This window comes from Stegodyphus dumicola, chromosome 10 (assembly GCF_044657685.1).
Source record: "Stegodyphus dumicola isolate Sdum_Otavi_A_Nest chromosome 10, ASM4465768v1".
NCBI classification, from domain to species: Eukaryota; Metazoa; Arthropoda; class Arachnida; order Araneae; family Eresidae; genus Stegodyphus; species Stegodyphus dumicola.
The window spans coordinates 69506925-69534257 of NC_140777.1; the positions used below are offsets into that span (position 1 = coordinate 69506925).

The 27333-nt window shown below is 33.9% G+C and overlaps 1 protein-coding gene across 1 annotated transcript in view; it reads right to left on the minus strand.

The window, feature by feature from the left end:
* LOC118182569 (laminin subunit gamma-1-like) overlaps positions 1-27333 on the minus strand; it is a 131175-nt gene that overhangs the window by 100232 nt on the left and 3610 nt on the right. The window contains exons 2-3 of the mRNA XM_085825058.1: positions 26971-27284; positions 1617-1918 (exon numbers count right to left, since the gene is read on the minus strand). Coding sequence (XP_085681184.1) covers positions 1617-1918; positions 26971-27284 — 616 coding nt within the window. The remainder of the gene's footprint in view (positions 1-1616; positions 1919-26970; positions 27285-27333) is intronic.

Below are 27333 nucleotides of genomic sequence, written 5' to 3' on the forward strand. Positions count from 1 at the left end.
CTTTGTGAAGCTTTATCACTTGAATAAATCATCCAATTTTTCTCAAACTGTAATCATTAGTTTTTCTGTACATGTACAATACTCCTACAGATTTTCGTCCCATTCGGATAAGTCCTTCTTGGTGCCTGTTTTTTCTTTTCATCTAAGAGAGTATAATGCAATTCATGTAATCCCGGAATGGATAGTCGTACTGATTAATCACAGCCACCCGGCGGGGTTAATATTTGATAATTAAAATCCCAATAATCCAAAATATGGTCAAAACTCGAAATACATGATCTGTAATACGTGATATACGTACTACAAATCACGTAACCTTCGATCACTAAACTAAGAAATATCAACTTATTAAACTTCAAAGAAAAATATTGGCACGTAACAAAATAATGGTTGGCATAACATTGGGAAAATAGAGTTCATTTTGGGTTACCAGAGAACTGGTATCAACGTCGTTATTTGGCGCCAATACAAAGTGCACCCTTTTCTACACTATAACCAAAATATGCTGCCCAAGCAGGATAGTTATTAATGTCTCTGACTGCCGCGTCGAATGGCCGGGTTCGAATCCCGGAGAAGATATGGATGTTTGTAAATCTATAGTGTCTGTGCAGCAAGGGGACTCTCTAAATATGCGGCGAGCCGAAAGTCCTCTCGACTCTTGATAGATTGGTGGTAGGGAAAGAAGGCTAGCAAACCCTCGAACCCGTCCCCTTGGAGTACTTTACTTCAAACTTGGAGGGGGGGAACTGAGCAAAGTCGTATTGTCACCTGTATGGTGCCCAAGGCTGTTGCCAACAGCAGGTGCTGTTTTGCCTCCTTGCCACGATGATTTTCGTTTGCTTGCTCTGTTAGCAGACAAGCGAGATTAGTCACAACAGCAGAACTAAAATATTAAGGTTAGAAAATAACACTGAGACTAGGATTGTGTTACAGAATGATTATGTTGAGAAATAGGTAGAAATTTCTTTATCGTTTTTTGAGCAAATAGGCTCACGAACTGTCATTCCATTCTCGTATGTGACAAGCGAGATAATAATATATATATAATATTTTCATATTAAAAATTGCATATCATATTAAAAATCGCATAACTATATCTGCTAACTTAGACAATGCTGCAGTAATGCTGGAGGGATTTTCTTCATTAGTTTAATTAGTCTAGCTACTATGAAAAGAATAAAAAGTATCTTACTCAAGACTAATATTTTACTCTATTATTCAAAACAAGGGAATGAATTTGTTTTAAAGATTTGTTTTGCATCTACTTCAAGAATATATGTTAACCATGTGTGACTTTTCAGTGTCGTTTGCAGAAACGAGTTCTTCGTGCTAATTTTCTTGTTAAAATTAAAAAAATAACTGAAATTTAAAATAAGTAATTATGATAGATTATTAAAACTTATATTGTTAATTTAAAAAATAATACCCATAAGGGAACATAATGTCACATATTATAGAATATCATATAAACATTTATGATAAATATATGTCACATGTTGTAGAAAAATATATGTCATATATTATTATAGAAAAAGGAATGTATAGAAATGTCACACATTAAAAAAATTATTTAAACTTTAAGATAAAGATTCTGTGCTACTGTATACGTTTCATACCTGGAGTTCAGTACTGTTTGCAAAATCGTATTTACCAGGGCGACCTTCTAGGGTGCTAAAAAGTATTGTGCCTCCGGTCAGTGGTGATATATCGCTGAACTCAGATGTGCACAAAGGTTGTGTTTCATTTTCTCTGGTGAAATATCCGCCTTCAGGCAGACTGTATGTCTCGTTGCATGTAGCACTGTAATACTGATATGGCGTCCAGCTGGAATCAGGGCTGGTGCGTTTGTAGATGGCGAAACTTTCAGGGCGACTGCTGTAGAATCTAATACGGATGTATGAAATATCAAACGATTTACCTGCAAAGCACACGAAAGATTCAGTTCAAATAAAGTTAAATGAAAAACATAATACCGGCTGAAGCCACAAATTTAATTTCTAACATAGAGACCTTCAGTGGAAAATCGAAAATGTTGTATTAAGATTTGTTTGTGCGTCCGACATCAATGTTGTTTTTCCTATGCAAGGAAGTGATCTTGACCTACTCAAACATGGTAGTTGTCGTGATCAAACATCTCAAAAATGTTCTTATCGCTAGATATTAATTCTTTATACACCTGTCCGCAATAGGATCCGACATCGAACTTGCAGTCGGTCCACCAGCGGCCGAGCGGTAACGTCGCTGAACACTGGTAGTTCGGTCCGAGGTTCGAATCCCGCGAACGGGCTGGCTGCATGGGTGTTTTCGTGGTTTTCCCCATATATAACGTGTATACGAGACTCTTTCCCTTAAAAAGTCCTCCACGAAGGTATCCCTCCCTTAAGGCAGATAGCCCTCGAGTGCTTTGCCGTAATCTAATGCACCGAACTTGCAGTCAATTACGACAAAATAAAATTACCATTTTGAAATTTTTTAACATTTAATATAATTCTACTTACAGTTATATTTACAAATTAGACACCTACAATAACATAAAAGCTGTGTTTATTTGTAGATTGAGAATAAACCTGGAATATTTTCCTGAACTTGAAAGCTTTTGACGATCGAAGATCGCAAACACAGGGAACCTCATTTCCTTAGCGCAGCAAAATGAAAGAATTCCCGAAGATACGTAGCGGATTTTATTTCATACGTCACGCAACAAACGCAGAACTCGGTTCTACAGAGGCTGTTCGCACATTTTTTAGACGATTTTGGTAAGCGGTAATAAAAAATCTTTTGCTTCAAAAGATGTAATTACAATTGTACTATGTTTTTAAAAGTCAAAATTATCGTCTGTGGCTTGAAAGTTTTGTTTTTATTCAAAATGGCGAATTTAACAAAGCAGTGGTTAGAAGGCTACATTTAAGCTCTTTCCGAAGAGAAATATGCATACTCCGTTACCCAAAAACGATGTGAGAGTCATGTTTTTGTGATATCTAAAGCGTCGATAGGTAATATCATCAACAAGAAAGGAAAAAAATGTCAAATTGGAGCCTCAAGTGGGACAAAAATTCCAAACAAATATCCAAGGAAAAAACGGACATCTTCGACTATTGCAAACGTACGTTGTTTAATGTTAAAAGAAAATCCCCATAGTCAAAGGACAGTTGCAAAATCATTAAAATGCTCGGTGTCCACTGTAAACAAAATGATAAATGCTGATTTAAATCTTAAGAAAGCGAAAAAACGCAATGGGCATCGTCTTCTTCCAAAGCATATCGCTCAACGCAGGACACGCTGCAGAATTCTATATGAGAAACACTTATCCAAAGAAAAATGAAAAACAATTGTCACAATAGATGAAGCATGGGTGTATTTAAATGATTGTAACAAAAAAAAAAGAGCCATTTATTATCATTATTAATTTTTTTATTATCATAAAAGGGGAGAAAAAATTTAAGTACATGGTTCAAAGAATCGAAAGAAAGTTTTTCTAAGGGATTCATGATTGTTGCTGGTTTTTCTTATAATGGCAAGTTAAAAATAAAGAGAGTGAACAAAAATGTCAACTATTAGTTAACTCCAAATACTATCAGGAACCTATTTTATCGCCAATTTTTCTGAATAAAATACCATCGCTTTACCCACAGTGCCATCAATCTGTGAGACTCTATCAAGACAAAGCTAGCAGTCACACATCAAAATCCACTGTAAATTTCCTAAAAGAAATGGAACAAAAAACTAGTATCAAGGCCATACCCTTCACTGATATCCCTAGTAAATATCCTGATGTGTCACCTATAGATTTTTGTGCTTTCGAACTTTTAAAAACTGCATTATCCAAACGTTGTCCCAAAACCCTAACAGGACTTTGGAAAGCTGTTCGGGAGGAATGGGAAAGAATACATCTTTTGCCACTTCAAAAGGCATTATTATCCTGGAAATTGCGGTATCGAAAGATAGTTCCGAATAAGGCATGTTAAATAGAACATTTAAAACACAAGAATTTTATGTAATTTAGTTTTGTGAATACAATATACATCGTCTAAAAAAATGTGTGAACAGCCTCTGTATAACGCAATTGTTGAAAACTAAAATCAATTTTTAGAACGAGATACTCTCAAAAATTATATGAAAGTCTTTTTAATTTGCTCGCGCAAAATTCTGTAACCATGGTTACCATTGCCGTTATTGGCAGGTTTACTCTTGGATATACGTGAATGATACAACAGCAGAAAAGCAGTGTCCTTATAACAGTGTACAAGGTAACAGCAGTAAAGTATTCTGAAACTTCTGTTTAGAAGAAGTGTTAAACCAAAATGAGTTCATTATCGAATAAAAATTCAGTTCGGTAGATAAATATAAGAGGAAGTATATAAGTGTATGAATAAACTGAGAAGATTAAGATCATCTTTAGAAGGTTCTCAGCCGAGTTCAGCGGTAATGGAAGCCTAGAAAAAAAAAAAAAATGGTTCGGGGAAACTAGTTCGAGAAAACTAATCAAGAGATGGCACTAATGTTGGACGCTAATGTTGAATAAACTTATTATTCATGATAGGTCTGTAATTCCTGAAAGTTCATGCAATACAACTGCAGAATCACTTAATAGCAAAAATGAAGAAGGCAAGTGTCTTTCCTTGGGAAAGCCTATTAATCGCTAGAAGGTTGAGGATGAAATTGCAACATATTATCAATAAGCGAGATGTGGATAATTCTGAGGGGAACGGATTTCTAAGATGAGTCATATTCTGTCTGTGATAAATTAGACATGGCGCATCAGTTTGAAAGAATTCTTTTCTGTGTTTATCATGTGCTAGTGTAAGAGCAGACAAGGTAGTGTAGAAATAGACAGCTAGTGTAAGAATAGCCAAGGGTAAAATTGAAAAACGATAAAATAATTAATTTAGTGTTTGTGATAAGGATTTTCCAAGCAAAAACGTTACAGTTTTCCGCTGAAGGCAGCAATTTAATGGTTAGTTGTTTTTAATATTTAACATAATATACACATAAAACCTTAAAATTCTTATGGAAGTTACAAAAATGTAGAAATCCATGATGAAAGAATTTCTTATAAAACTCTGTGTTTAAGGATTAAATAAACATGCTATAATAAGTACAGAAAAGCACTTCAAAATATTTGAAGAATAAAAGTATTCATTCACTATTAAATATCACTTATTTTCCCTTAGGTCACATAAAATTCAATTTAACAGTAAATTCGTAAGTTATATTAAAAAAAAAGCATATCTTTAGAATTTCCAAAAGACACTCTCGCGCGCTGGAGATAAGAATGTTTAATTCCGTATAGAGTGAACACTACTCGCTTTCAAACTGTTGATTTGTTAATCAAATGTTGAGTTTTTTAATGTTCATTATTTAATTTCTTTAAAAATAATACAGGACGATAATATTTTGTCGCAACCATTTGAAAAGTGATTCGCTGTTTATAGTAAACCTATGCAAAATACAATTTCGAGACTAATACCCCCTTTTGGGCTTTAAAAAAATTCTGAAAGCTTTCAAATTACGCCCAAAGGGCCATTTTTCAATTTAAGTACACATACGCATTTGGCCTAATACCCCTTTGGTCTAAAAACGTTTAGAAACAGCATATCTTTAGAATTTCCGACAGACAGTCTCGCTCACTGAAGATAAATATGTTAATTCCGTACAGTGTTGCCTCTGCTCGCTTTGAAATCGTTTTGAGTTTTTAATCAAAAATTCCTTAGAGTTTTCAAAATATGAAATAGATAATAAAACAAATTCGAAATTCAAAATTCGGGCTTTTAAGTGCCCATATTCAAGTGAAGGACTATGTATTTCAAAATTTGATGGCTTTAGATACCATGATACGTTGTTTTTCCATAGTACGAGAAGCATACATATATACACTCATATGCTTCATTTAATTTCTTTCAATATAATACAGGGCAGTAATATTTGGTGGCAGCAATTTGAAAAGTGATTCAACGCTTTTGGTGATTCAACACAAAATGCCGTTTCGAGACTAATAGCCCTTCTTGTCTAACGCTCTTTTGGGCTGAAAAAAGCAAAATCTCAGTAATTCAAGAACAAGTCCATATTTCAAATAAATCTACTTGATATAATATTAAACTGAATAGTTCTAGAGCAAAATTGCATAAAGTCATATTAAGATATCTAAAGATAAATATGCCAGTGAAAAATTTAAAATCAGGTAAAAGAGTAATCTTAGACTGATTGGCTAGAAACCTTAAATTTAAAATTTAAGGTTGCCAATCTGAATTTTCTTTTTTCAAGTTAAGCTACTTTACAAATTTTTCAGTAATTACTTATATTGTTTGGACCATTGTCAATGCTTTTTTTTTTTTCATTATTATATGACAAAAGCATTTCCAATGCATATTTCTTTTACATCACTTTATTCAAATCTAATTTCATTTTGAGTAATATATATAGAGTGATTAAAAATGTCTAGCTAAAACGTAAGAGCAGACATAGTGGGCTAAAATAAGGAGATTTGGTTATTTAATGTGTATACAGAAATGTTGAGGTGGAGCAGGGGCTGTTGGATGGTAGGCTTATATCATCATTCCCAATGCAGGATTCGAGTGATATACATCGAATACTAAAAAAAACTTCTCTTACGATGCTACCTCGATATTCATCAGCCAGGGGCTCCATAGCAAGAAATCAGCTCCTTAGAAATCAAGAGTCAGGTATCAGAATCTGAGTAAGAATTGATAATTTATCGTCTAGACAGTTCCAAAGTTTTGAAATTCTTCAGTTAATAGTTTAGATTTTTAATGTCGTGAGAACATAGCTCGAGATGTTATTATTATTTTTGCTGCGAGAATAAATTCTGATCAGTCAGCGTAATTTAACCGAAAAGAAAAACCAGTCAGCTTGAAAACAACCTTTTATAAATAAGAATTTGAATCACACCTATCTTCCTGGATATAACACATCGCTACACGAAACGCAGAACTCGCTGATATATATTTCATCTATGGAGCTGCGGACCGAAACTAAGTAGTTGCTCAATAGAAGTACTCGGAAATGCTTCTCTATCTTTCTAGAATAGTTGCTTCGTTTTAGACGCAACACTATAGATATAATGTATACCAAGAGCTTCACGTTCACGTAGCGAGCCACGCAGATTTTGTTAATCCGAGTCACTAATCCCTAAGTTGTTTGTGACTCTGACTGCCACACCGAAGGCAGTCCCGGAGAAAGTGAAATTGTAAACTGTCTGTCCCTTCACAGGAGGTAACGCTGGCCGCCTGTATGCGATATGCGATATGCGAAGGAGGACGTGGGCACCATCCCTTTACCATTGGGTTAATTGGTACAGCGCCACGTCCACCTTTATCTAGAGATTGGATATTAGAACAAGGGGAGATTACATACATATTTGACATTGGTATTAAGGAGTGCACTACATACAATACTTATTGGTAATACATATAAATTATGGGTTAAGGTACAGTTGGCCTGTATATATACCATAAACAATGATAACAATGACATATTCGTGTATGGTATGATAGATTCACATAAAGCTGCGCCATATATATCTGCGCATTAGGACATACATTACTGTATTGCAAATATCTAGCGGTAATTAACACAGACAGAGTAAAGTGGACAATGATTATGACATTACAATATTCATATTGGGTGAATAATACTGTACCTTGATAAATCACATTCACTGCAATTCATATTAAGAGACATATGATATATAATAATTAGAGTTGAGGACTTGTGCTGGGATTACATTGAACACAACATTGCACTACAGATACAGACTAATATTAAGAGTGCTGGCCGCCTGTAATAAAATGACCACCGCTTCTTTTCATAGCAGTGGTCAAAGCCTAAAAGGGTTAGTTACCACCAGTGGCGTAGCGAGCATAACTGGCGCCCGGAGCAAAAATACCTTTTTGGCACCCCCCCAAAAAAAAACCACTTACAGTAATATAATGTACAGAATATGAAGAAATAATGCAATAAGAAAATAATGCAATAAGAAGATAATGCAATAGGAAAATAATAAAATGCTGAATCTGCCATAAAATACTCTAAAATATATTAAGAATAGTCTCTACCTAACAACACTAGTATTGGATTCGGAAATGTATCTGTGTCAGCGAAAAATCAGACATACGATGACTATAGAATTAGTTGAAAAGGTATTATTTATTTTACTGATTTATATAATTTTTTTCAAAAAAGTACAATTTTTAAACAATTAAATGTTTAATATATATTATAGATAAGCAGATATATTTATTAATAATAATATAATATACATTAATACAATTAATTACGATGTATACATCTTTCTTGCCTCAGATGAAGCAAATTTATCAATTAGATCATCAAAGTCGATCCATTTCAAATTTTTCTCTTTCCACATTTAAAAACGCTAGATGACTTGGAGGATCTTGTGTCGTCGTTGATTGTAAATATGTCAAAATTTATTTTAATTTGCTGAACGAAGGTTTATAGCATTTGATAATGAAATAGTAAGGATTATTTGAAGTGCGAGTCTTAGGTTTAGAAAAACATTTTCTCCATAGATCTGTCATGGAGTTTTAGGATCAGTTTCTTTTCTACTGCGGGGTAACATCTTGCAGTCACATTCGCAGCTCAAAACAATTAGAGAATATTGAGAGTTCGGTAGGAAATGACCATATAATCCACAACCTTTTTTAACAAAAGGAAATAGAAGAAGTTATAAAAGAAAATTACAACATTTATAAAGTAGGGAATATGCAAATTTAGTCCGTGACTTCGAAAACTATGCGTTTTAGATAAAAAGTAAGGAGCGACCTGCAGCATTCCTTCTGTATTAGGAGATTAAAAACAATTGACACGCGTTGAATGCTTTGTAGTAGTGAATATACGATGTCTCAGCAAGATGACTTAGTTTAATCGGTAGCCAGAAAGGCCATCAGTCGTTTACAGGAGAGTTAAAAGCAATCCATTGTAGCGGAAGAGTTAGGAGTTTCCCTAAATGTCATTTCCAGACTATCGAATTGGTTTTGGGAAACTGGATAGAAATTCGGGACAAGGTTGTGTTATCGTCTTAAAGTAAAAAGCGGGAGCTACGCGTGCATTTCATTAAAAAAATAAAATATTTCTCTATTTTTAGAGAAATAAAGTGGTCAGAAAGAACGCTTTGTATGTGGAGATATTTGGTTGATGTACTGCAAACATTTTACTACACATTTTATCAGACAAATCAATAAAATTAATAATTAATTATATTACAAGAGATCAAGAAAATAAATAATTAATTATATTACAAGAGATCAAGAAAATAAATAATTAATTACATTACGAAAATTAAGAAAATAAATAATTATATATTTTAGAGAAATCGATCAAAATAAAAACTGACATTTTCTGAAAAATTTTTTTGAAAATTTCTTAGAGACCATTTGGCGCCGTTCTGCGACCGGCGCCGGGCATCATACACCCACCTGCCCCCCTCTCGCTACCATGGAGGTAGGAAGTAAGATGGAGTCGCCCTAAACAAGTTTCTCCGTACCTTGCTCTGAAGCACCGGCGATCCCTACGTGGTGACCAAAACATTGGGTCATTTACCATTGAGTTCTATGGGATTTGACGCGTTCGGGTGTAAATATTTTGTAATTACGTCGCAAATATACATATAAATGTATATATTTTCTTTTTCTACAACACTTCAGAGTCCTAAGTATGTGAAAACAACATATTTTTAAACAACATTTCATTCTGAACGGAATTAAATGCTATACTTTTCACAGGACAGTTTTCTCAGAATGGTTTAATTTGAATGAAATATTTTCACAAGTTTTCGTTAATTACATTAGAAAATAAAAATTTAAGGTAATTCGATTTTATTCGGTTAAGGTACAAAAATTAAGATCAAAGTTTATTGTAATATAAATATTAAAATTATGCATTATTTCTTTTCTATTTATAGAGCTTCTTCCTAAAATACTTTCTTAAATATGACATGATTTTTTGGCTTCTTTTAAATCGAAAAATGTAAGTCAATTTATAATTAATGCTCTATTCGGTTCATTTTAAATTAGAGAATTATTAGGAATTAGCGAAATACTTTAAATAAGTATTTTGCTAATTCCTAATAATTAAATAGGTATTAAATAGTATTTGACATTCTCTGAACATTTCTGAAAGGGAATAAATTTTTTTTTAAGTATTACTTAAAACTTGTAACTGAGTTATTATAAAATGTAAAAGGAATAATTCTTTTAATTATACTTATTTTTTTTTACCCTTCATTTCAACAATACGTATTCCAAAACTCTTTATTACGTTCTTAAGTGCGCATCTCATAGCATTTGCTTTACAATACCTTTAAACTGATTGCTTTCCAATACGAACAATTCTTGCTTAAATAGTTTTATAACGTATTTGTCAACAGGATTTCAGTTTATGTTTACAACTCAATATTAAGGTTATTATATATTTAGATAACATTTATAATCATTATAAATTAGATACATTTAATCATTAGATTTCTTCACAGTACTTTCACAGTTGTTTATAAGTGAATAAATTCTTCATTTCAAATACATTTATAAATAATTTAATGAATATTTAAGTATTTTGTCAAAGGCAGATACATGCTTTTTGCAAGCACAGGCATAAATACCCATACATATTTCCTATTTATCATTTCCGGCATGTGCAAATCTTTAATTTCTGCGCATTCACTATATTTTTCGTGTAAAGTAATTTACACTAATTTAGCATACACCCGAAAGTTTGACATAAAAAATATATATGAATATAATTTGAATGAAAATTATAAGTATTATTTTTAATACCCACTCAAAGGTAAGTTTTTCTTCAAAATTCCTCCACGATGGCATCTCTCTCTTTAGGCAGATAGCCCTTGCATGCGTTACTCTATTTAATAAAAACTTAATCTGACCTATGTGCCTAATTACAAATATTTTAACATACATAATTTTATATTTACATTTAGCCATCAAGTTTCAAACTTTTCAAATCTTCTAGAAAATAAATTTTGGCAGATCTCTTTTAGCAATTTTCTTAAAATCTATATTTTTGTAGTGCAACAGCTTAGAATTGTATAAAACAAATTCATAATCAAAATCGCTGTTGTTAATTATCGAAAAATAACCAAGATGTGATTTTTGCGTAAATGTCACTAAACTATACAAATTGCTGTTATCCATCACACTATGAATGTTTCTTTCATGCGAAAGTGTCCCTTTTTCGATTTCTATGGAACTGTCGTGTGTCGAAATACTATCAGAATTTTGTCAAGCGAGCTTCTGAATGTAAACAAAGAACACCCCCTCTGGTGACCCAAGCTTCAAAGCAGTGCTTCACTTCTAGCGCGGAATGGCCCCTCCTCCCTTTCCTACCTCCATGCTCGCTGCGCTACTGGTTACCGCTAGCGATGCATATACCATTTAAAATCCTCACGATTTTATGAGAGAAGAACACTTTTACTTGCTGTTCAACAGTGCCCTATCCGACATCACCTCATTGCATTCTGGTGCATATATTTCCACTTCCACACGCCAAATTTGTTTATTTTGATCGCTTCTACCTGCATTTTTCTCAGCTATTTTTGAATCACCTTGCATATGTATACATAAAATTGCATTCATTATAAAATTTAAATGTCTTTTATTTAATTGAATGCCTTTAAAAATTTAAAATTTAAAAAGTAAGTGATATTCATCTTATTTTAAAAACAGATGTCATATTGCCGTGGTCTCAAACTGAAATTGCATGCGGGTTAAAGACAGCTGACGGGCCAGAACACTTTTTAGCAAAATTAAAAAATATTTTTAAAAAAATAATATTAATCTTTGTTTACTAAATACATATCAAAAGATACATAAACAATAATAAAAATAGCTCAAAGAAAAAATTCAAATTTATATTTATTTTCTACTTGAAGTCTGAAAGTTGTTACCTGCAAAAAATTTCTTTCGCTTATGCTTTGCAGTTCAAATATATTGACAACTAAATATTAAATTTTAGACTGACTTTATTTATTTCAGGTAATTCCAGACTATTGAGTTAACCACCAAAAACTACTTAACTAGTAGTATTACTAAGTACTAACTTGCCACCCAACCGGGACAGTGGTTAGCGACGCTAACTGCCAAATGAAAGGGCCCGGGTTCGGATCCCGGAGGGGTGGATGTTTGTAAATGCATAGCAGCATGGGGACACTCTACATATGCAGCGATCCACAAGTCCTTTCGAGACGTTGGTGGTAGGAGAAGAGGGGTGGGAGATCCTCGGACTCGTTTCCCCGGGCTGCTCACCATCAAAATTAGGGACGGAACTGGCAAAGTCATGCTCAAGGCTCTTGCCAATGACATTCCAATTTTCCAACTTGCCACGATGAATGGATGAATGTTATGGACTTTTGATGTTACTGTCAGACAAGTGAGATAAGTCACAACACAACAGCAGTACAAACAAACTTTCCGAAAAACTGCAAACCACCAGAATACTGAAGCGCTATTAACTGTCAGCTGGCAAATTATTTCATATATTTATTTGTTCATGTGTTTAATTGTTTTATAAAATTAACTTTAATATTTTTTTAATATTTATATTTATATTTCTTTTATGCTGAATGGTAATAAATATCAAAACATACATAAACAATAATACTATGTTGAACTGCGGTGTTTAACCACCAGGGTGCCTGGGCGCCATAGCCCTACCCCTCATCGAATGATAAAAATGATAAAAGTTTCGAATTATGAGAAATATAACTGAATGTGCTAAATAATTAAATGAGCAAGAGTTTAAATTTGTAATTGCTAATAGTTAAATACAAACAATAATAAAAATAGCTCAAAGAAAAAAATTCAAATTTATATTTATTTTCTACTTGAAGTCTGAAAGTTGTTACCTGCAAAAAATTTCTTTCGCTTATGCTTTGCAGTTCAAACATATTGACAACTAAATGTTAAATTTTAGACTGACTTTTTTATTTCAGGTAATTCCAGACTATTGAGTTAACCGCCAAAAACTATGCGTTTTAATTCATATTTATATTTAAATTTCTTTATGCTGAATGGCAACTAGTTCTGATTCATGATTGCGAGGTTTTGGTTTCAAAACGTTGCTGTGCTAGTAGCGTCGCATTTCGATAGCTGGAAAATAAAAAGCAATAAACTTAGCTATTTGTTTATAATTCATGCTGTTTGACAGTACGAGGTAGGAAATTCTCTCATTTTACGTGGTTACATTTATCATTTTTTTTAGTCACGTGACCTGACGTACAGGTTTATAGTGACAAAGGTAAAATCCTAGTATACGGTGCAGCCTTGGCACGATTTTGAAAATTATCGCCAACACCAAAAATGATCCAAAGAACGTCTATATATATATACTATACACTATATACTATGTATGTATATACATAGTATATACACTATAGAGTTTATACTATGTATAACCATATATATTCTTTGAATGACCTGTTTACTACTCATCGTACATGTCGCGTTTTTACTGCTCATCATAAAGTCGCCAAAAGTAGCCAAATCCCGTGTGCACCGGATACTAGGATTAAACCGTGACAAATCCCCAGCCTATGCATCCATCTTTTTTTGCTTCAATAGTAGTTGCGCGCATAATAAAAACGCTCAATCTGTATCTTTTATGTCTCTAAAACTGTAGGTTCCGTATTTGCAATAAATGCATACTGAATTAAAATTGCTTGAATTGCGGGCAGCATAAAATTGCTTTGGATTTGTATGCGATTTGCAAGTTTGAGGCAACTGCTTTATTGTATTTGTCACTTGATTCATGAAATTTTAATACTTTCTATAGATACATTTGAAACTTAGATGCTCCTAAGTACTTCCAACATTTAAAGTTATTTTTAGGTTTACAATGTTGTGGTAAAAAGTGTGTCTATTAGACTTCTTTTATGTATATTTTCTCTTACTGTGAAAAATTTTATATTTCTACTCCTACGTATGATTGAAATTTTTATAATTTATTTAAATTGGTTATTTTTCTCATCCGTTCGTTTCCGCTACTGCAATTTAGTTCAATTAAAGAGGCGAATATTCCATAATTTTTAATGCTTATTACGCTTTTATTTAGATCAAGGCCATCTTAACAAGTTAAAGCACTCTAGGCTAAGAAACATTAGTCGCTTTAATCACACTGCTTCAAGAAATTATTAAATAATCCATGTAATTAGCCAATTATCTTTCACTGAAAATATTTTAGTTTAAAAATATCAACATAATTTACCTTACTTAATACTTTTAATATAACCAAAGCAACTCATTTTCATATTAATAAGCACACAACAGATAAAAAAAGCTTAAAAATTTAATTTTCTTTTTGTGAGGACATTTGCTTCTGCAATACGTAGTAAATTTGCTTACGATCTGTGCTTTATATCACACTCTATGGCTAAAATACTTATATAAACTCCTGGCTTATATACATGTGCTTAAGGTTATGATTACAGATAATTTTTAATTTGAGTAAAAAATATTCTTTTCCTATTGCAATTTTGTGCAAATAATACTGAAATGTAATTATACATTCATTGCTATAATGAAAACCAGCACCCGATTTGTGATTTAATTATTGTTTATGTAATATATTCAGATTTTGATAGTGTCAGTTCTTTTAATAAAGCTTACACTTCAAAGGCAGACATTTCTGAACTAATCTTCTAAAACTGATTAAACAATTAACGCAAAAAATTGTTCCTAAGAACTGAATTTCTTCCACTCTACTCGATTGGCTTGCATTTAAAAATGTTCCATCTCAGTCGTCCTACTTTTTCCATAATTTTAGAATACTAGCTTTTCGTCGAAGCACCATCTCGATTTGCTGATTTCTGAGCGCAGCAGAATACTCGAGGCGAAAACGAAATTTTTCAGCTGTGTTTAAAAAAAAATCTGAATTATTTTATTTGAAAGGAAATAAATTAAATGATTATTGAAGATGTTTTGAGCTATATTAAATATTTAAGTTTAATTTTGATGAGATTTCAAATTAATTTTGCATTCAAAATTGAAGAAAACTTTCAACATACTTGTGTCGTAAGCGCCAATGAACAGAGGTGCTCCCGATTAGCCCAACTGATTATAAAAAGCCTGATTTAAATCAATTAATTCTTCAGGTACAACTAAATTTAAAATTTCCTGTTAAGAATTCTAAATCAGTTCATCAAAATAAATAAATATTAATTTACGCAGATTTTACTCAGTATATACAACAAGGTTTATGTTTCTGTAGCCGGAGTTGAAGGAGAAGACGCATCTTACATTCATTTCTCAGAAGAACGAGTTAATTCATTTCACATCATGCATTCTGAGCGTTTTAATTCGGAGGCAAATGAAGACAATGGAAAGTTCTGACCCCACTAAAAGGTTGTCACCCAAAGCTAAAAGCCGTAACATGCGGCTGTGAACTCTAGACCCCTTCTGAGATCGATAAACCTAGACTCCGGACATCCTGGAGCCTTCTCAGTGATTTTTTTTTTTTTTTTTCTTTTGTTGTTCTCAATAGGCGGTCGGAGATTCTGGGAATGCATCTGGGTTGAAACTAAATTTCTTCGTCAAAGTAAAGTAATTTACTGATAAAAGAAAGCAAAATGTCGGGAAAGTACAAAATCGAAGAAGGTTAATGGATTTTATTCATGTAAACAGAATCTTCAAAATTACTGAAATTTTTACAAACATTTCTCCTTTAATCGAATTCAAGTGAGGATAATTAACGAAAAAGGCATAATTCAAAACTAACATGCACATTCTTTGCCTGAAAGTATTTCGGTTACAGAGGAAAAAACAAAATAAACAATAAATAGTTGAGTTATATAACATTTGCTGAAGTTGAGAAACTTTTTAAAAAAACATTTCCAGTGAATAATATGCGATATCGAAAAGTCCTGTTATTGCTTTATTGGCTACGCCTATCCTAAAAATGGATGAGTACTTATTCATTGCTCATGAAACTCTATTTAAATTATAGTCGATTTCAAATGACCTTAAGTAATTTATATGAAAAGACGAAAAGATACATTCAGCTTGAAGAGCCTGAGTCACAAAATATGACGACATGTATTCACATGGGTTGGAATTTTAATAGTGGCAATCATTTCTGTGCTTTTCAATTACACCAAGCGTTGGTTTAATATCTAATCTTTCTTTGAATAAATTGACTTTCTTTTTCGAGGTTAAACTCCCTCCTTTCCGCATGCCTTTATGTACCAACTTATGTACCGCGTCGAAAAGAATAGTAATGCAGTGCAATTAGGTATTAGTCGGAGCAGAAAATCAGCGAAGAATTCAAACTCCAGACTTTCCGCTTGCTTGTCAGACTCTATCAATTACATCATGAAAGCAGCGGTGAGGAAAGAGAAAATTCCCTTACATTCTTCCCCACTTTAAGCACTTGGGTGGAGGAGCACCTAATAGCTAAATTCACCACATATTATTCCGGTGCCACTGTAACAACTAAAGGATTTTAGCTACTGAATTCAACTATTTGTACCTAAAAAAGCTAAACTTAAAATCTCTTACATGTAAGTGCTGACCCTTAATGATTATTATGGACACAAGATAACTCACTCAAAAGCATAAATTTTTATTTAATGCACTCCATATGAATTACACTTAAAGTTATAAGGCATTTTCTCCCTCTTTTCCAGTATGTCTTCGTGGGGTAACGGTAGCACACTCGAGGCGTATTCGAGAGATACAGGCTCGATTTCTGGCGAGGGCATTACACATTTTTTCATGCTTCAAAATAACCTAATAATTCTACAAAGTAATACAAAGCAAGCTATTATTGAACTACTCGCTGGAACAACTCTACGCAAAGCTGCAACTCTAAATGGGACAAACTGAAAAGCACAATTAACTTTCATAACTTATCAAACCGTGATAACGGCAAGCTTTTCTTCCGCTTGGTTTAGCCGCTTTTTAGGCAAGCAGCAGCACCAGCTACCAAACTTGTACTGAGAATCATATCGGTTATAATTTCCTTCTAACTTTAACCTACACTGTTTGCCATAAAAGTTTCATAGACCTGGACTGAAGCAAGACAGCAGTGAAATAATCAAGATAAAGTTAACTGCTAGTTAAATATCACACATTATTTTCTGAGTTGGTCTTAAATTGGTGGTCTAAAGTTGTACAGCCACGATGTTCTCGAAACAGGAACAGCTGAGGTACTGGATATATACAGAAATTGCTATGATAAGACGTTGCTCGTTTAAAAGCTAAGAGAAATAAGAAGATGCTTTTTTATGCCACATCATTACACTAGATAAGATACGGGCCAAATTCGTACGAGCTAAAACTGAGATGCCAGTTAAATGAATGACATCACGATTAAAATCGTGATTAGTTACCACGAAACTCAAACGTTCATCAGAACTCCAGTCGTGATCATTCTCCTGCTCCGTTGTGACATACTGCATTTCAAGGACAGAACATCAATGAGCACTATTACCGTTCATTTTTGGAATTTAATCTGCGGTTAGTTCTAAAAAAGAAGCTTTGTCCCTTCCTGAAGATTTCTCTCATCTGTTTGCTGGATGACGCTCGGATGCATGTTGTTGTTGTTGTCTTGTCCATATTACAGGGAACAATCTTTGCCACAGCCTACTCCGAAGAGAGGTTGGACTTCTATTGTCCAGCCCAATTTTGAGCGAGTGCACCGGGGGGGGGATCCGAGAGTCAGCCACCCCTCTCTTCTACCACCAATTCACACGCCACATATTTAGAGTACCACCATGCCGCAGCGACACTATATATTTTACAAACATCCATGCAAAGAATATGTATTGTTAAGAAGGAAAACTTCTCCGCAACAAGAGTGGCTCCGTTCGAAAGTACAGAAAAACAGCAGCGTATGCGCGAAATATCTGTCGCCAAAGCTCGAAGCCAGCGTCGAAGTTCGAAGGTCACGTTCATCAAAAGCTATAAAACGTATATCATTTTAAATTTCTTTAAACTCTAAAGGAAAAGAAAATATTTTTTCGCGCAAGTAAATTAGTTAAGGATTAGTTATTTTGGGCACAAAAAAGTACGAAAATCTGAGTTTAAATTATCTCGAAAAGTCAAAGAACGTTTCTTCTTAACACGTGTTCCTCAATTTCCTGTACACATCACGAAGGGGGGAAACCTCGCCGGCAGGTTCCGTCGCCAAATCCCTTGACGAATTTTCCCTCCGCTTTCTAGCCGCATAATAGCAAACTGCTTTAGATTACGTCTATGGAACATTTCCTTCTTTACATAGACATTCTTTGATCTATGTCTCTTCCGGGATTCGCACCCGGGTCCTTCGGTACCGTAGTAAGCTCCCTTAACCACTATGCCATCTGGACGACGGATGCATATAGTGCCACCTACGACTGATTTGCTTGCACGATGAGTTCAGGAGTGCTTTACCATGTACCACATTCTCCGAACTTAAGTTCCCTTGATTATGATTTGATCCTTAATGTGAAGAAATCATTTCGTGGTATTTATGAACTGTTTCAGAGATTATTTAAGCAGTAGACCACTTCATTCGAATAGGTATTTCTGCAGGAATACTACGACTTCCACATGCCTCGTAACGAGATCTACGCAAAGCTGGTAACAACGTCAAAGAACAGCAAAACTAAAATAGAAGTATCTATTTTATATCAGTTATAAAACCATAGGTACCTCTATTAAAAATTCTGGTTCTTTGCTTTGCATATCGTTTATTCCGAACTGAATATGGGATGAATTTTTAATGCATTATTCATTTTAAATAATTTTGCGATATTACCACCACCTGTTTCTGCCTTCAGCTCGCAAGTGGATTAAGTTTTCAATTGCTTTTTACTTTATATTTATTCTTCTAAGAATTAGTTTCTCCTCTTTTAATTTCTTTATTCTTTTATTTATTTTACATTTTTAGATAAAATTTTCATTTATTATTTTTTCATATGTTGGATTGCTTCTGTTTCACATGTTTTCTGGAGTCGGTGCACTTAAACTGAAAATCGCTATTATCAGATTTTTAAGCTTTTCTGATTATTTACGATTTTTAACGCTATAATTTGTAGAGACATTAGGATTTATTTAGAAGCAGACAAGATGAAAAATTAGCAACCGCCTTCGTCGGGAATCAAACCACGGACTTCTGGAATACCGGCCCAGTGTGCAGAACCACTACACCACGAAGGCACGCCAAGAAGGTGGGAGAAATACCTTATAAATTTTTTAACCCAGCTTGCATGGTTTCAAATCTTACTTATGTTTTTATTTTTTTCATGTATTGGATTGTATATATTTGCATGTTTTGTTTTTTGACTGGGTCTGATAAAAAATAATATTTTTATGCTTTTTAAAATGTGTTTATGTTTTTGATGCTATAAATTTGTAATTTTACACTGCTTCGATCTATAGGGTTTAGACTGGTAAAGAAAGACACGTATTACTTTCATTGTACTTCTGAGACTATTTTAAGTTTTAATCTTTAATTTGTGTGGTTCAGAAACAGGCTGATTTACTTACTTCTTTCATTGCACAAGCTAATTTATTTAGTTTTTTCTTTGCACCTTCCCTCCCCTCCCGATGATGATGCGGCGAAAGATGTCAATTTCTTAAATTTCTTATTTTATTTTGTTTTTGGCACATTTATCCTCCTTTTTCTTACAGTTTGCCATTGTGCTTCTGATTTTTGTTTTGAATATGGTTTATTTTGAACGGAATATGGAAGGAATTTTAAACAAATTATTTTTTAAAATTTATCTTGCTATATTACCACCACTGAATGCTGCTTTCAGGGCGCAAATGGATTAAATTTATGAATTGCTTTTTACTTTGCACTTATTCTTTCATATATAAATAATACGAGGGTAAGTTGAAAAATAAGTTTCCCCTGTCGACTGTGGTCAGAGTTGTGTATGGAAGTCAAAAAATAGAATGAGACATTAAAGATATGACATACCTTTATTTTATTATTCTCGTACGAGTACGTTGAGACATTTGTCATATCGCTTGATAAGCTTCAAAAAGTCCTCCAAGAAAAATTCACGCTTTGCATATGGAAGAAGCGTTGAATGGCTATGGGCGAAAGGCGACACAGCGGCCTGGCCTTCTCACATCTGGCGTTCTGCTGTTGGATGACAATGCCAGACCACATTTGGCGACGGCAACGCAAAACCATATTGCAACTCTTGGTTGGGAGCGCCTACACCTACCGCCATACAGTCCTGATCTCGCACCAAGCGACTTCCATCTGTTTCCGGCTTTGAAGAAAAATCTCGGGGGAAGGCGCTTTGGAAGCAATACTGAAGTGAAACAGCCGTTCAACGCTTCTTCCATATGCAAAGCCCTGATTTTTTCCTGGAGGGCTTTTTGAAGCTTATCAAGCGATATAACAAATGTCTCAATGTACTTGGTAGCTATGTGGAAAAATAAAGGTATGTCATATCTTTAATGTCTCATTCTATTTTTTGACTTTCATACACAACTCTGACCACAGTCGACAGGGGAAACTTATTTTTCAACTTACCTACGTATAATATATACATGTGTTAAATTTTTATGTATGTAGGTATATATAAATTCAAAAATGGAAGATCACGATTGAGATTATAAAAAAGCTATATTCAAGGAAAAGTTAATATGAAATCTGCTCTATTTTAATGAGAAGTGTTTGATACCGGGGATCCATAGCCTCATCTAATATGCTTAGAGGGAATGTATACTAATTGACTTTTGTAGAAAAGAAAGATTTTTGAACCTTAAAAGATTCTGGATATAAGAAATGGTTTCAACGCTATCTTACAAATAATCTCTGTAGCGGAGGTGACAAATAACTTTTCTGAGGAATCCAGGCTGGAAAATTTAAGGATTTAGGGAAGAAATACCCGACGAGGCCTTCGTGGTGTAACGGGGGCACATTCTGAGCGTATTCAAGAGGTCTGGGATCGAGTCCCGGCGAAGGTATTGCATGTTTGTCACATCTCCTGCTTCAAAATAACCCAATAACTCTACAAGTTGCGCCCAGACTAAAAGGTGATGGATAATAATTTAATACCACAATGATTTGGCGATTAGGGTCATCTAATACCGAGTTGCCTTTTGAAAGAGAAGATTTTCTTCCTTCTTCCAGCATGCCTTCGGGGTGCAACGGTAGCACACCCGACGAGTATTCGAGAGATCCAGGTTCAAGGGCATTGCATATTTTCCCCATCTCTCCTGCTTCAAAATAACATAACGACACTTCAGTGTTACTGCTGATATTTTAAGTTACAAATTGTTTTTATGGAGGTTAAGCTTGGTATTCAGTATTGCTTTAAGTCAGAAAATTTGTTATTAATTTCTCGGTACAGATATAATTTTATCATTAGGATGTACGAAGATATTGTATATTAAAATATAAGCTTTGTTGTATAATGTGGTATGTTGAGAAAGTTCTCATTTGAGTTCTGCATTATCTTTTTAAACCTCAGTGAAGAAGCATGAAGGCAGTCCTTCAGGACAAATGATCAAACTGCTGTTATAAAAAGCATATGCATTCTATATTTTGCAACAGATTTAAGTCTTCTAGCATTAAACCGGTAAGAACTTTAACCTGCTTTAAAAATTCTTGTATTATGAAGAGGGATTATCTGCGATCTGAAAAATGCCACCATCGAGTAGCTCTTGAAGAAAATGCTGGAAAAACTGCTTAATGTGGCCAATTAATTCATCAATATAAACTACGAGGCGTATTCGGAAACTAAGTACCGTTTTGGGAAAAAAAAAAAAAAAAAGTAAAACAATTTTTTCGAATCCAATTTTATTTTTACATGAAAATACATGTCTTAAACTATTTTTCAACATATAGTTTCCGCCAATGATCAAACACTTGTCATAGCGGGTGACCAGTTTTTGTATACCATCGTCAAAGAAACTTCCCGCCAGTTTCGATAACCACGACTTCACAGCATTTTTCGTGTTCTCCATCGATTGTTGTTTCGATTCTGGTGTGAAATGACACACCCAAGTTTCATCACCTGTCACAATTTGGTTTAAAAGTTTTCTCCCTCATCACTGTACCGCGTGAGAAATGTCAGGGCACTACCAAGTCGCTTTGTTTTGTGAACATCAATGAGCATTTTTGGAACCCATCGCGAACACAGTTTGCGATAATTCAAGCGGTCAGACACAATTTCGAACAAAACAGTACGTGAAATTTGTGGAAATGCCTCTGAAAGAGTTGTCATTGTGAAGTGTCTGTTCTCATGAATTGCTTCATCAACTTTCCTTACCAAATCATCGGTGACAACAGAAGGCCGACCACTCCGAGCCTCGGCGTGGACATTTGTTCGACCTGCATTAAACATTCTTACCCACTTTCTCACCATTCCATCACTTATCGCGTATTCACCGTAATGTTCTGTCACTTGACGATAAATTTCGGCCGGTTTAACATTCCTCGCGTTCAAAAATTTAATCACGGCACGAATCTCACAGTCAGCGGGAGAACTAATTGTGTTAAACATTTTGAATGTGCACAGCAAACTGAAAACACAACATAGAGCAACAAAAATGGCGACAATTGAAAGTCAGTGAACAAGAAAGACTAGTGCGCATGCGCGGGACGCCTACCACAGCGCTGCGACGGCGCTAGAATGAAACGGTAGTTTCCGAATACGCTACGTACTATATTAAATGGTAAAATCATAATAATAATATAAGATATTTTCTCTCTCCTACCAGCATGCCTTTATGAGGTTATGGTTAGCCCACTTGGGCGTATTCGAGAGGTGCAGCTTCGAGTCCCGGCGAAAACGTTGCTCATTTTTCACATCTCCTGCTTCCCCCCCTACAAAAAAACTAATTTCTCTACAGTGGCGCCCGAATTGAAAAGGTGGTGGATAATGATAATTCACCGTCAGAATTTAGCCACTGGGTCCCCTAATCTACAGTCGCTCTTTAAAAGGGGGAGTATATAAGGTATTTTCTCCTTTCTTTCTGCATGCCTTTGTGTACCACTTATGTACCATGCCGAGGAGAATAGTAATGCAGAATCATATCAAGAACTGCAGAATTTAAAGATCTCTGACTTAAAAATTGTGAGTGTATATATATTTTCAAAAACGCATGTCTTCATGATGATAATCATAAACGTTTTTTTTTAGAAAGAATAGGAAAACAACAGAACTTACTATATACGATTTTCTTGCGTTAAATCAGGCGATGTGACAATTAAATGACTTCAGATAAAACTTGTAGGGGGCCTGATTTTATTATGGCTCAAAGAGTGATTGTCAGAGTTATTTAATCTTCTTCAACTTCAGAAGAAAATTTTTTCTTTGAATGTAATGTTAAGTTTTGGAGCAAAAGGGACCCTAGAGAACAGAGAGATGGTGACTGCACATATATGTTTTAGGGCCAGAAACTGCTGCATGAACACTGACTGAAAACTGCTGCATGAACACTGAATAGCGTGAACTACGTTGTTGCGTAACACAAAGCGTTTAGAATAATGTCTTTACAATAAATAATACAAAATAAAGCATTAAAAACCATTTTCATAACTCTCATGGCAAAAATTCGTCTGCTCAACGAAATGGTGCTCAGAGTTTTCAAAATAGATTTTAACTATTGGATTCGCAGAGATTAGAAAGCTAAAAATTTCTTTTCGTTATTAATTAATTATCACACTGTTGCCACTATCCTAGGCATTTGATGCAAATCTGCTGAATAAATGCTTTACAACAAGAGATGCCATTAAATTAAACTCGTTTGAATTAGATTTAATGTTAATGGACAGTTTTTAATAAAAGCTTATCAAAGAAGAATTTATGTTATAAAATAAGCAACAGTAAAATGAATTTACAATAGCTTTTAAAGAAAAGAAAGTCAAGTATAAATAAAATTATTGGCGATGTTTACATTTCCATTGCTCTATATTATCAGCAATACAAGATAAAAAATTACTGCCGGATCGAATATTTATTGTAATTTATATTTATTTATTATTTTACAACTATTATCTTATTAAATTTGAATTAAAAATTTAGTTGTAGGTTATGTATTTATAACAATGTGTTTATAACCATTGGAAATATTTTCCTCCATTGTTTTGGGCTACCCTGTACTTTTCGATATTATTATTATTATTAACTCAAAGGGCGTTAACCCAGAAGGGCTATTAATTTCCTTTTGGCATTTTGCGTTGGTTCACTATAAATGTCGGTTCACTTTTCAAATTGTTGCCACAAAATATTAGAGCCCTGTCTTATATTTAAAGAAATTAAATAATGCAGAATCTACATAAATATATGTATGTTTCTTGCACTGGATAAAACAACGGCACCTAGAGCCATCCAGTTTTGAATAACTGGATGGCTTTAGGTTCAGTTTTGATTATGGGCATCCGGAAGCCTAAATTTGGAATTTAGAATTTGTTTTATTCTATTTCATATTTCGTAAAACTTTAACGAATTTTTGATTAACAAACTCAACGATTTAAAAGCGAGCAATGGCAACACTGTACGCTAAACTCCGAAACGAAATTAGTAACCCTTCTGGGCTAACGCCCTTTGGGTTAAAAATTTTTTTATCTCCAGCGCGTGAGACTGTGTATCGGAAATTCTAAAGATATGATCATTTTAAAATTACTTTGCGATATTGCTATTGAACTGAATTTTATGGTTTAAGTGCGAAGAGCATGATATTTAATAAATAAAGGTAACACACAAAACGTTAAAAAACGCTCCTTTGGGCATAATGTAAAATCTGAAAGTTTTCAGATTAAAATTTTTTTATTCATGTGTTTTTTGCCCATATGATTGTGTAAGGTATTTCTCCCGCCTTCTTAGCATGCCTTCGTGGTGTAGTTCTCAGCACGCTCGACGCATATTCGAGAGTGCGTAATTCGAGTCCTGGTGAGGGCATTGCTTATTTTTCATATCTCCTGCTTCGAAATAATCTAATGTCTATACAGCTGAAGAAAGAAATGCATGAAACATTTGCTGTCTTTCCTAAATTTTCTTTGAAATTTCTCTTCGTAGTAATTTTGATATTAAATTGCAGCTTTAATTCGACTTTGAGGACAAGCAGAGGTAGATTTATGGAGTTATTAAAGTAGAAATTGCGACAAGGCCCCAAATTTTCATTATTTAATAAAAAAAAAATAGTAAACAATTTAGAATGAGGTGTCCTCAAAACTTCAGCTGAAGTGAGCTACTTACTTCATAAATCCGCCACTGGTACAGTAACGTTTAGCATAAACATTCACTCACTTAAGAAATTCGTTAGAAGAGTATTAATTATCCCAATGATCAACAAATAATCAATATTATTGTAACAAAGTTCTTATAAAATTCCATTTTAATGAGTACGAATATAGTCATATAATTTTAATTTCAAACCTATTTATATTACATAAAATAAAGTCTCCTCTGCATAAAATATGCGAAGTAATTAATTTAGAAAAGTTCTCAATATACATTTTTAGATGGGTATGCTTAAAATATTTTATCTTTTAAATTTATTTAAGGCAACATCTGTGTGTTTCGTCTAGGGTTATTTCGATTTTCTTTTCATGCATATATTATTAGGAAAGTATGAAAAGCTGGCATTCTGAAGAATACCTAGACATTTCATAGAATGCCTTGCGCTCATAGGCAAAGTTTGAAATACAAGAAATATTATGCACGTTTCCTAGGCATTGTATATAATACCTAGGCATTCTATAGAATGGCAAATGGTCTTTAGACAAAGTACGAAAAAACGGTCACGAAGGGCTATTATTTAATAGGGTGACTGGAAAAATGCTTACAGAAAAAAAGCCCACAGGAATAATGCTCACAGGAAAAAAGCCCACACAGAAAAAAGCTCACATGGAAAAATGCTCACTTAAGAAATATGCTCACACGGAAAAAAGCTCTTATATGCTCTATGCTCACATGGAAATAAGCCCACTGATAAATAAATAGGTAGAAAAGGATATTTCTACGTATTTTATTTATCAGTGAGCTTATTTCCATGTGAGCATATATCTATGTGAACTTTTTTCCGTGTGAGCATATTTCTAAGTGAACGTTTTTCCATGTGAGCATATTTCCATGTGGGCTTTTTTCCTGTGAGCATTTATATCTGTGTGCATTATTCCTGTGGGCTTTTTTCCTGTGGGCATTTTTCCTAGAACCATTTAAAAGACGTTGATTCCTCCAAAATGCAAATGTTATTTTGAAAAAATAATGAAAGAGTGCCATTAAAAATTTTTTATTCAAAATACATAAATAAACATAAAAATTGCCTATTATTTTAAATTAAAATCTTTCAATAAGAAATTAAAATTAACATATTTGTAACATGATAGGCTTGAACGACATTTTGAATTCACTTCATTACTTCTTTCACACAAAGACATTTCATATTTCGGCCCTCTGTTTCACACATAGGAAGTTTCTAGAACATAAAATGAACTATGATTTCGTATATAGTTGTTTTAAGATTCTTTCAGAAGTTCCAAAGTCGTTAGAAACTATCCTTTGTCATACTCATTGCATTGCCAATATATTTCACGAATTATTATTATACTTTCCATAGGCATTCTGTATATGGAGATGTGTTTCGTACTTTGCCAGTTTGTCATTTATCATTCTATAAAATGCCTAAGCAATGATGAAATGTTGAATCATTTCATACACTGCCGGACAGCTTTCGATATTCTATACAATGATTAGGTATTGTGTAGAATTCATGCTTTGCTGGTAACACATACATATTTTAACTCATTTTATTAAAACAATTTATTAAAATGTTTATCAGCGACCTGATTTCTACTTAGTTTCATCCAGGTCTTTTCTGCAAAAGAGGAAATTTATTTTTCTCCAGTACTTTAACTATTGTTTTAAATATGAACTTAAGATCTTGTACCTTGACGTGATTGTGTTCTCGTATCAAAGTACTAGTTTGGTTGATTCGTTGTGATGAGAAATAAAAAAAAAAAAAAAAATTAGCTTACCAAAATCCAGAGTGAGGTTCACTTGACCAGGATAGTTAATACCTTCTTCCATTGTTTCACTCATCCACCACGTAAGATTCGCTTCAGTGTTAAAATCAGTCATGTGATGGGGTAAGTGTGCCCGGTGAGGAATACTGGCATCGCATATTTCGCAAGGAGCTCTGGCCCAAGGAATCCCCATCTGCCTGCAAAATTCCTGAGGTCCTGCCATTCCACAAGTGTTTGTAACCTCAACAGCTCGATCGGCTGCTACATTGGAAAATTCCGGTGCACACATCTTAAACTGTCTATTTTCATCAGTGCAGGAAGGTTTTCTGAATAAGAAACGTCATAAAAATACGATAATTAATTTTTAAAGTTCTT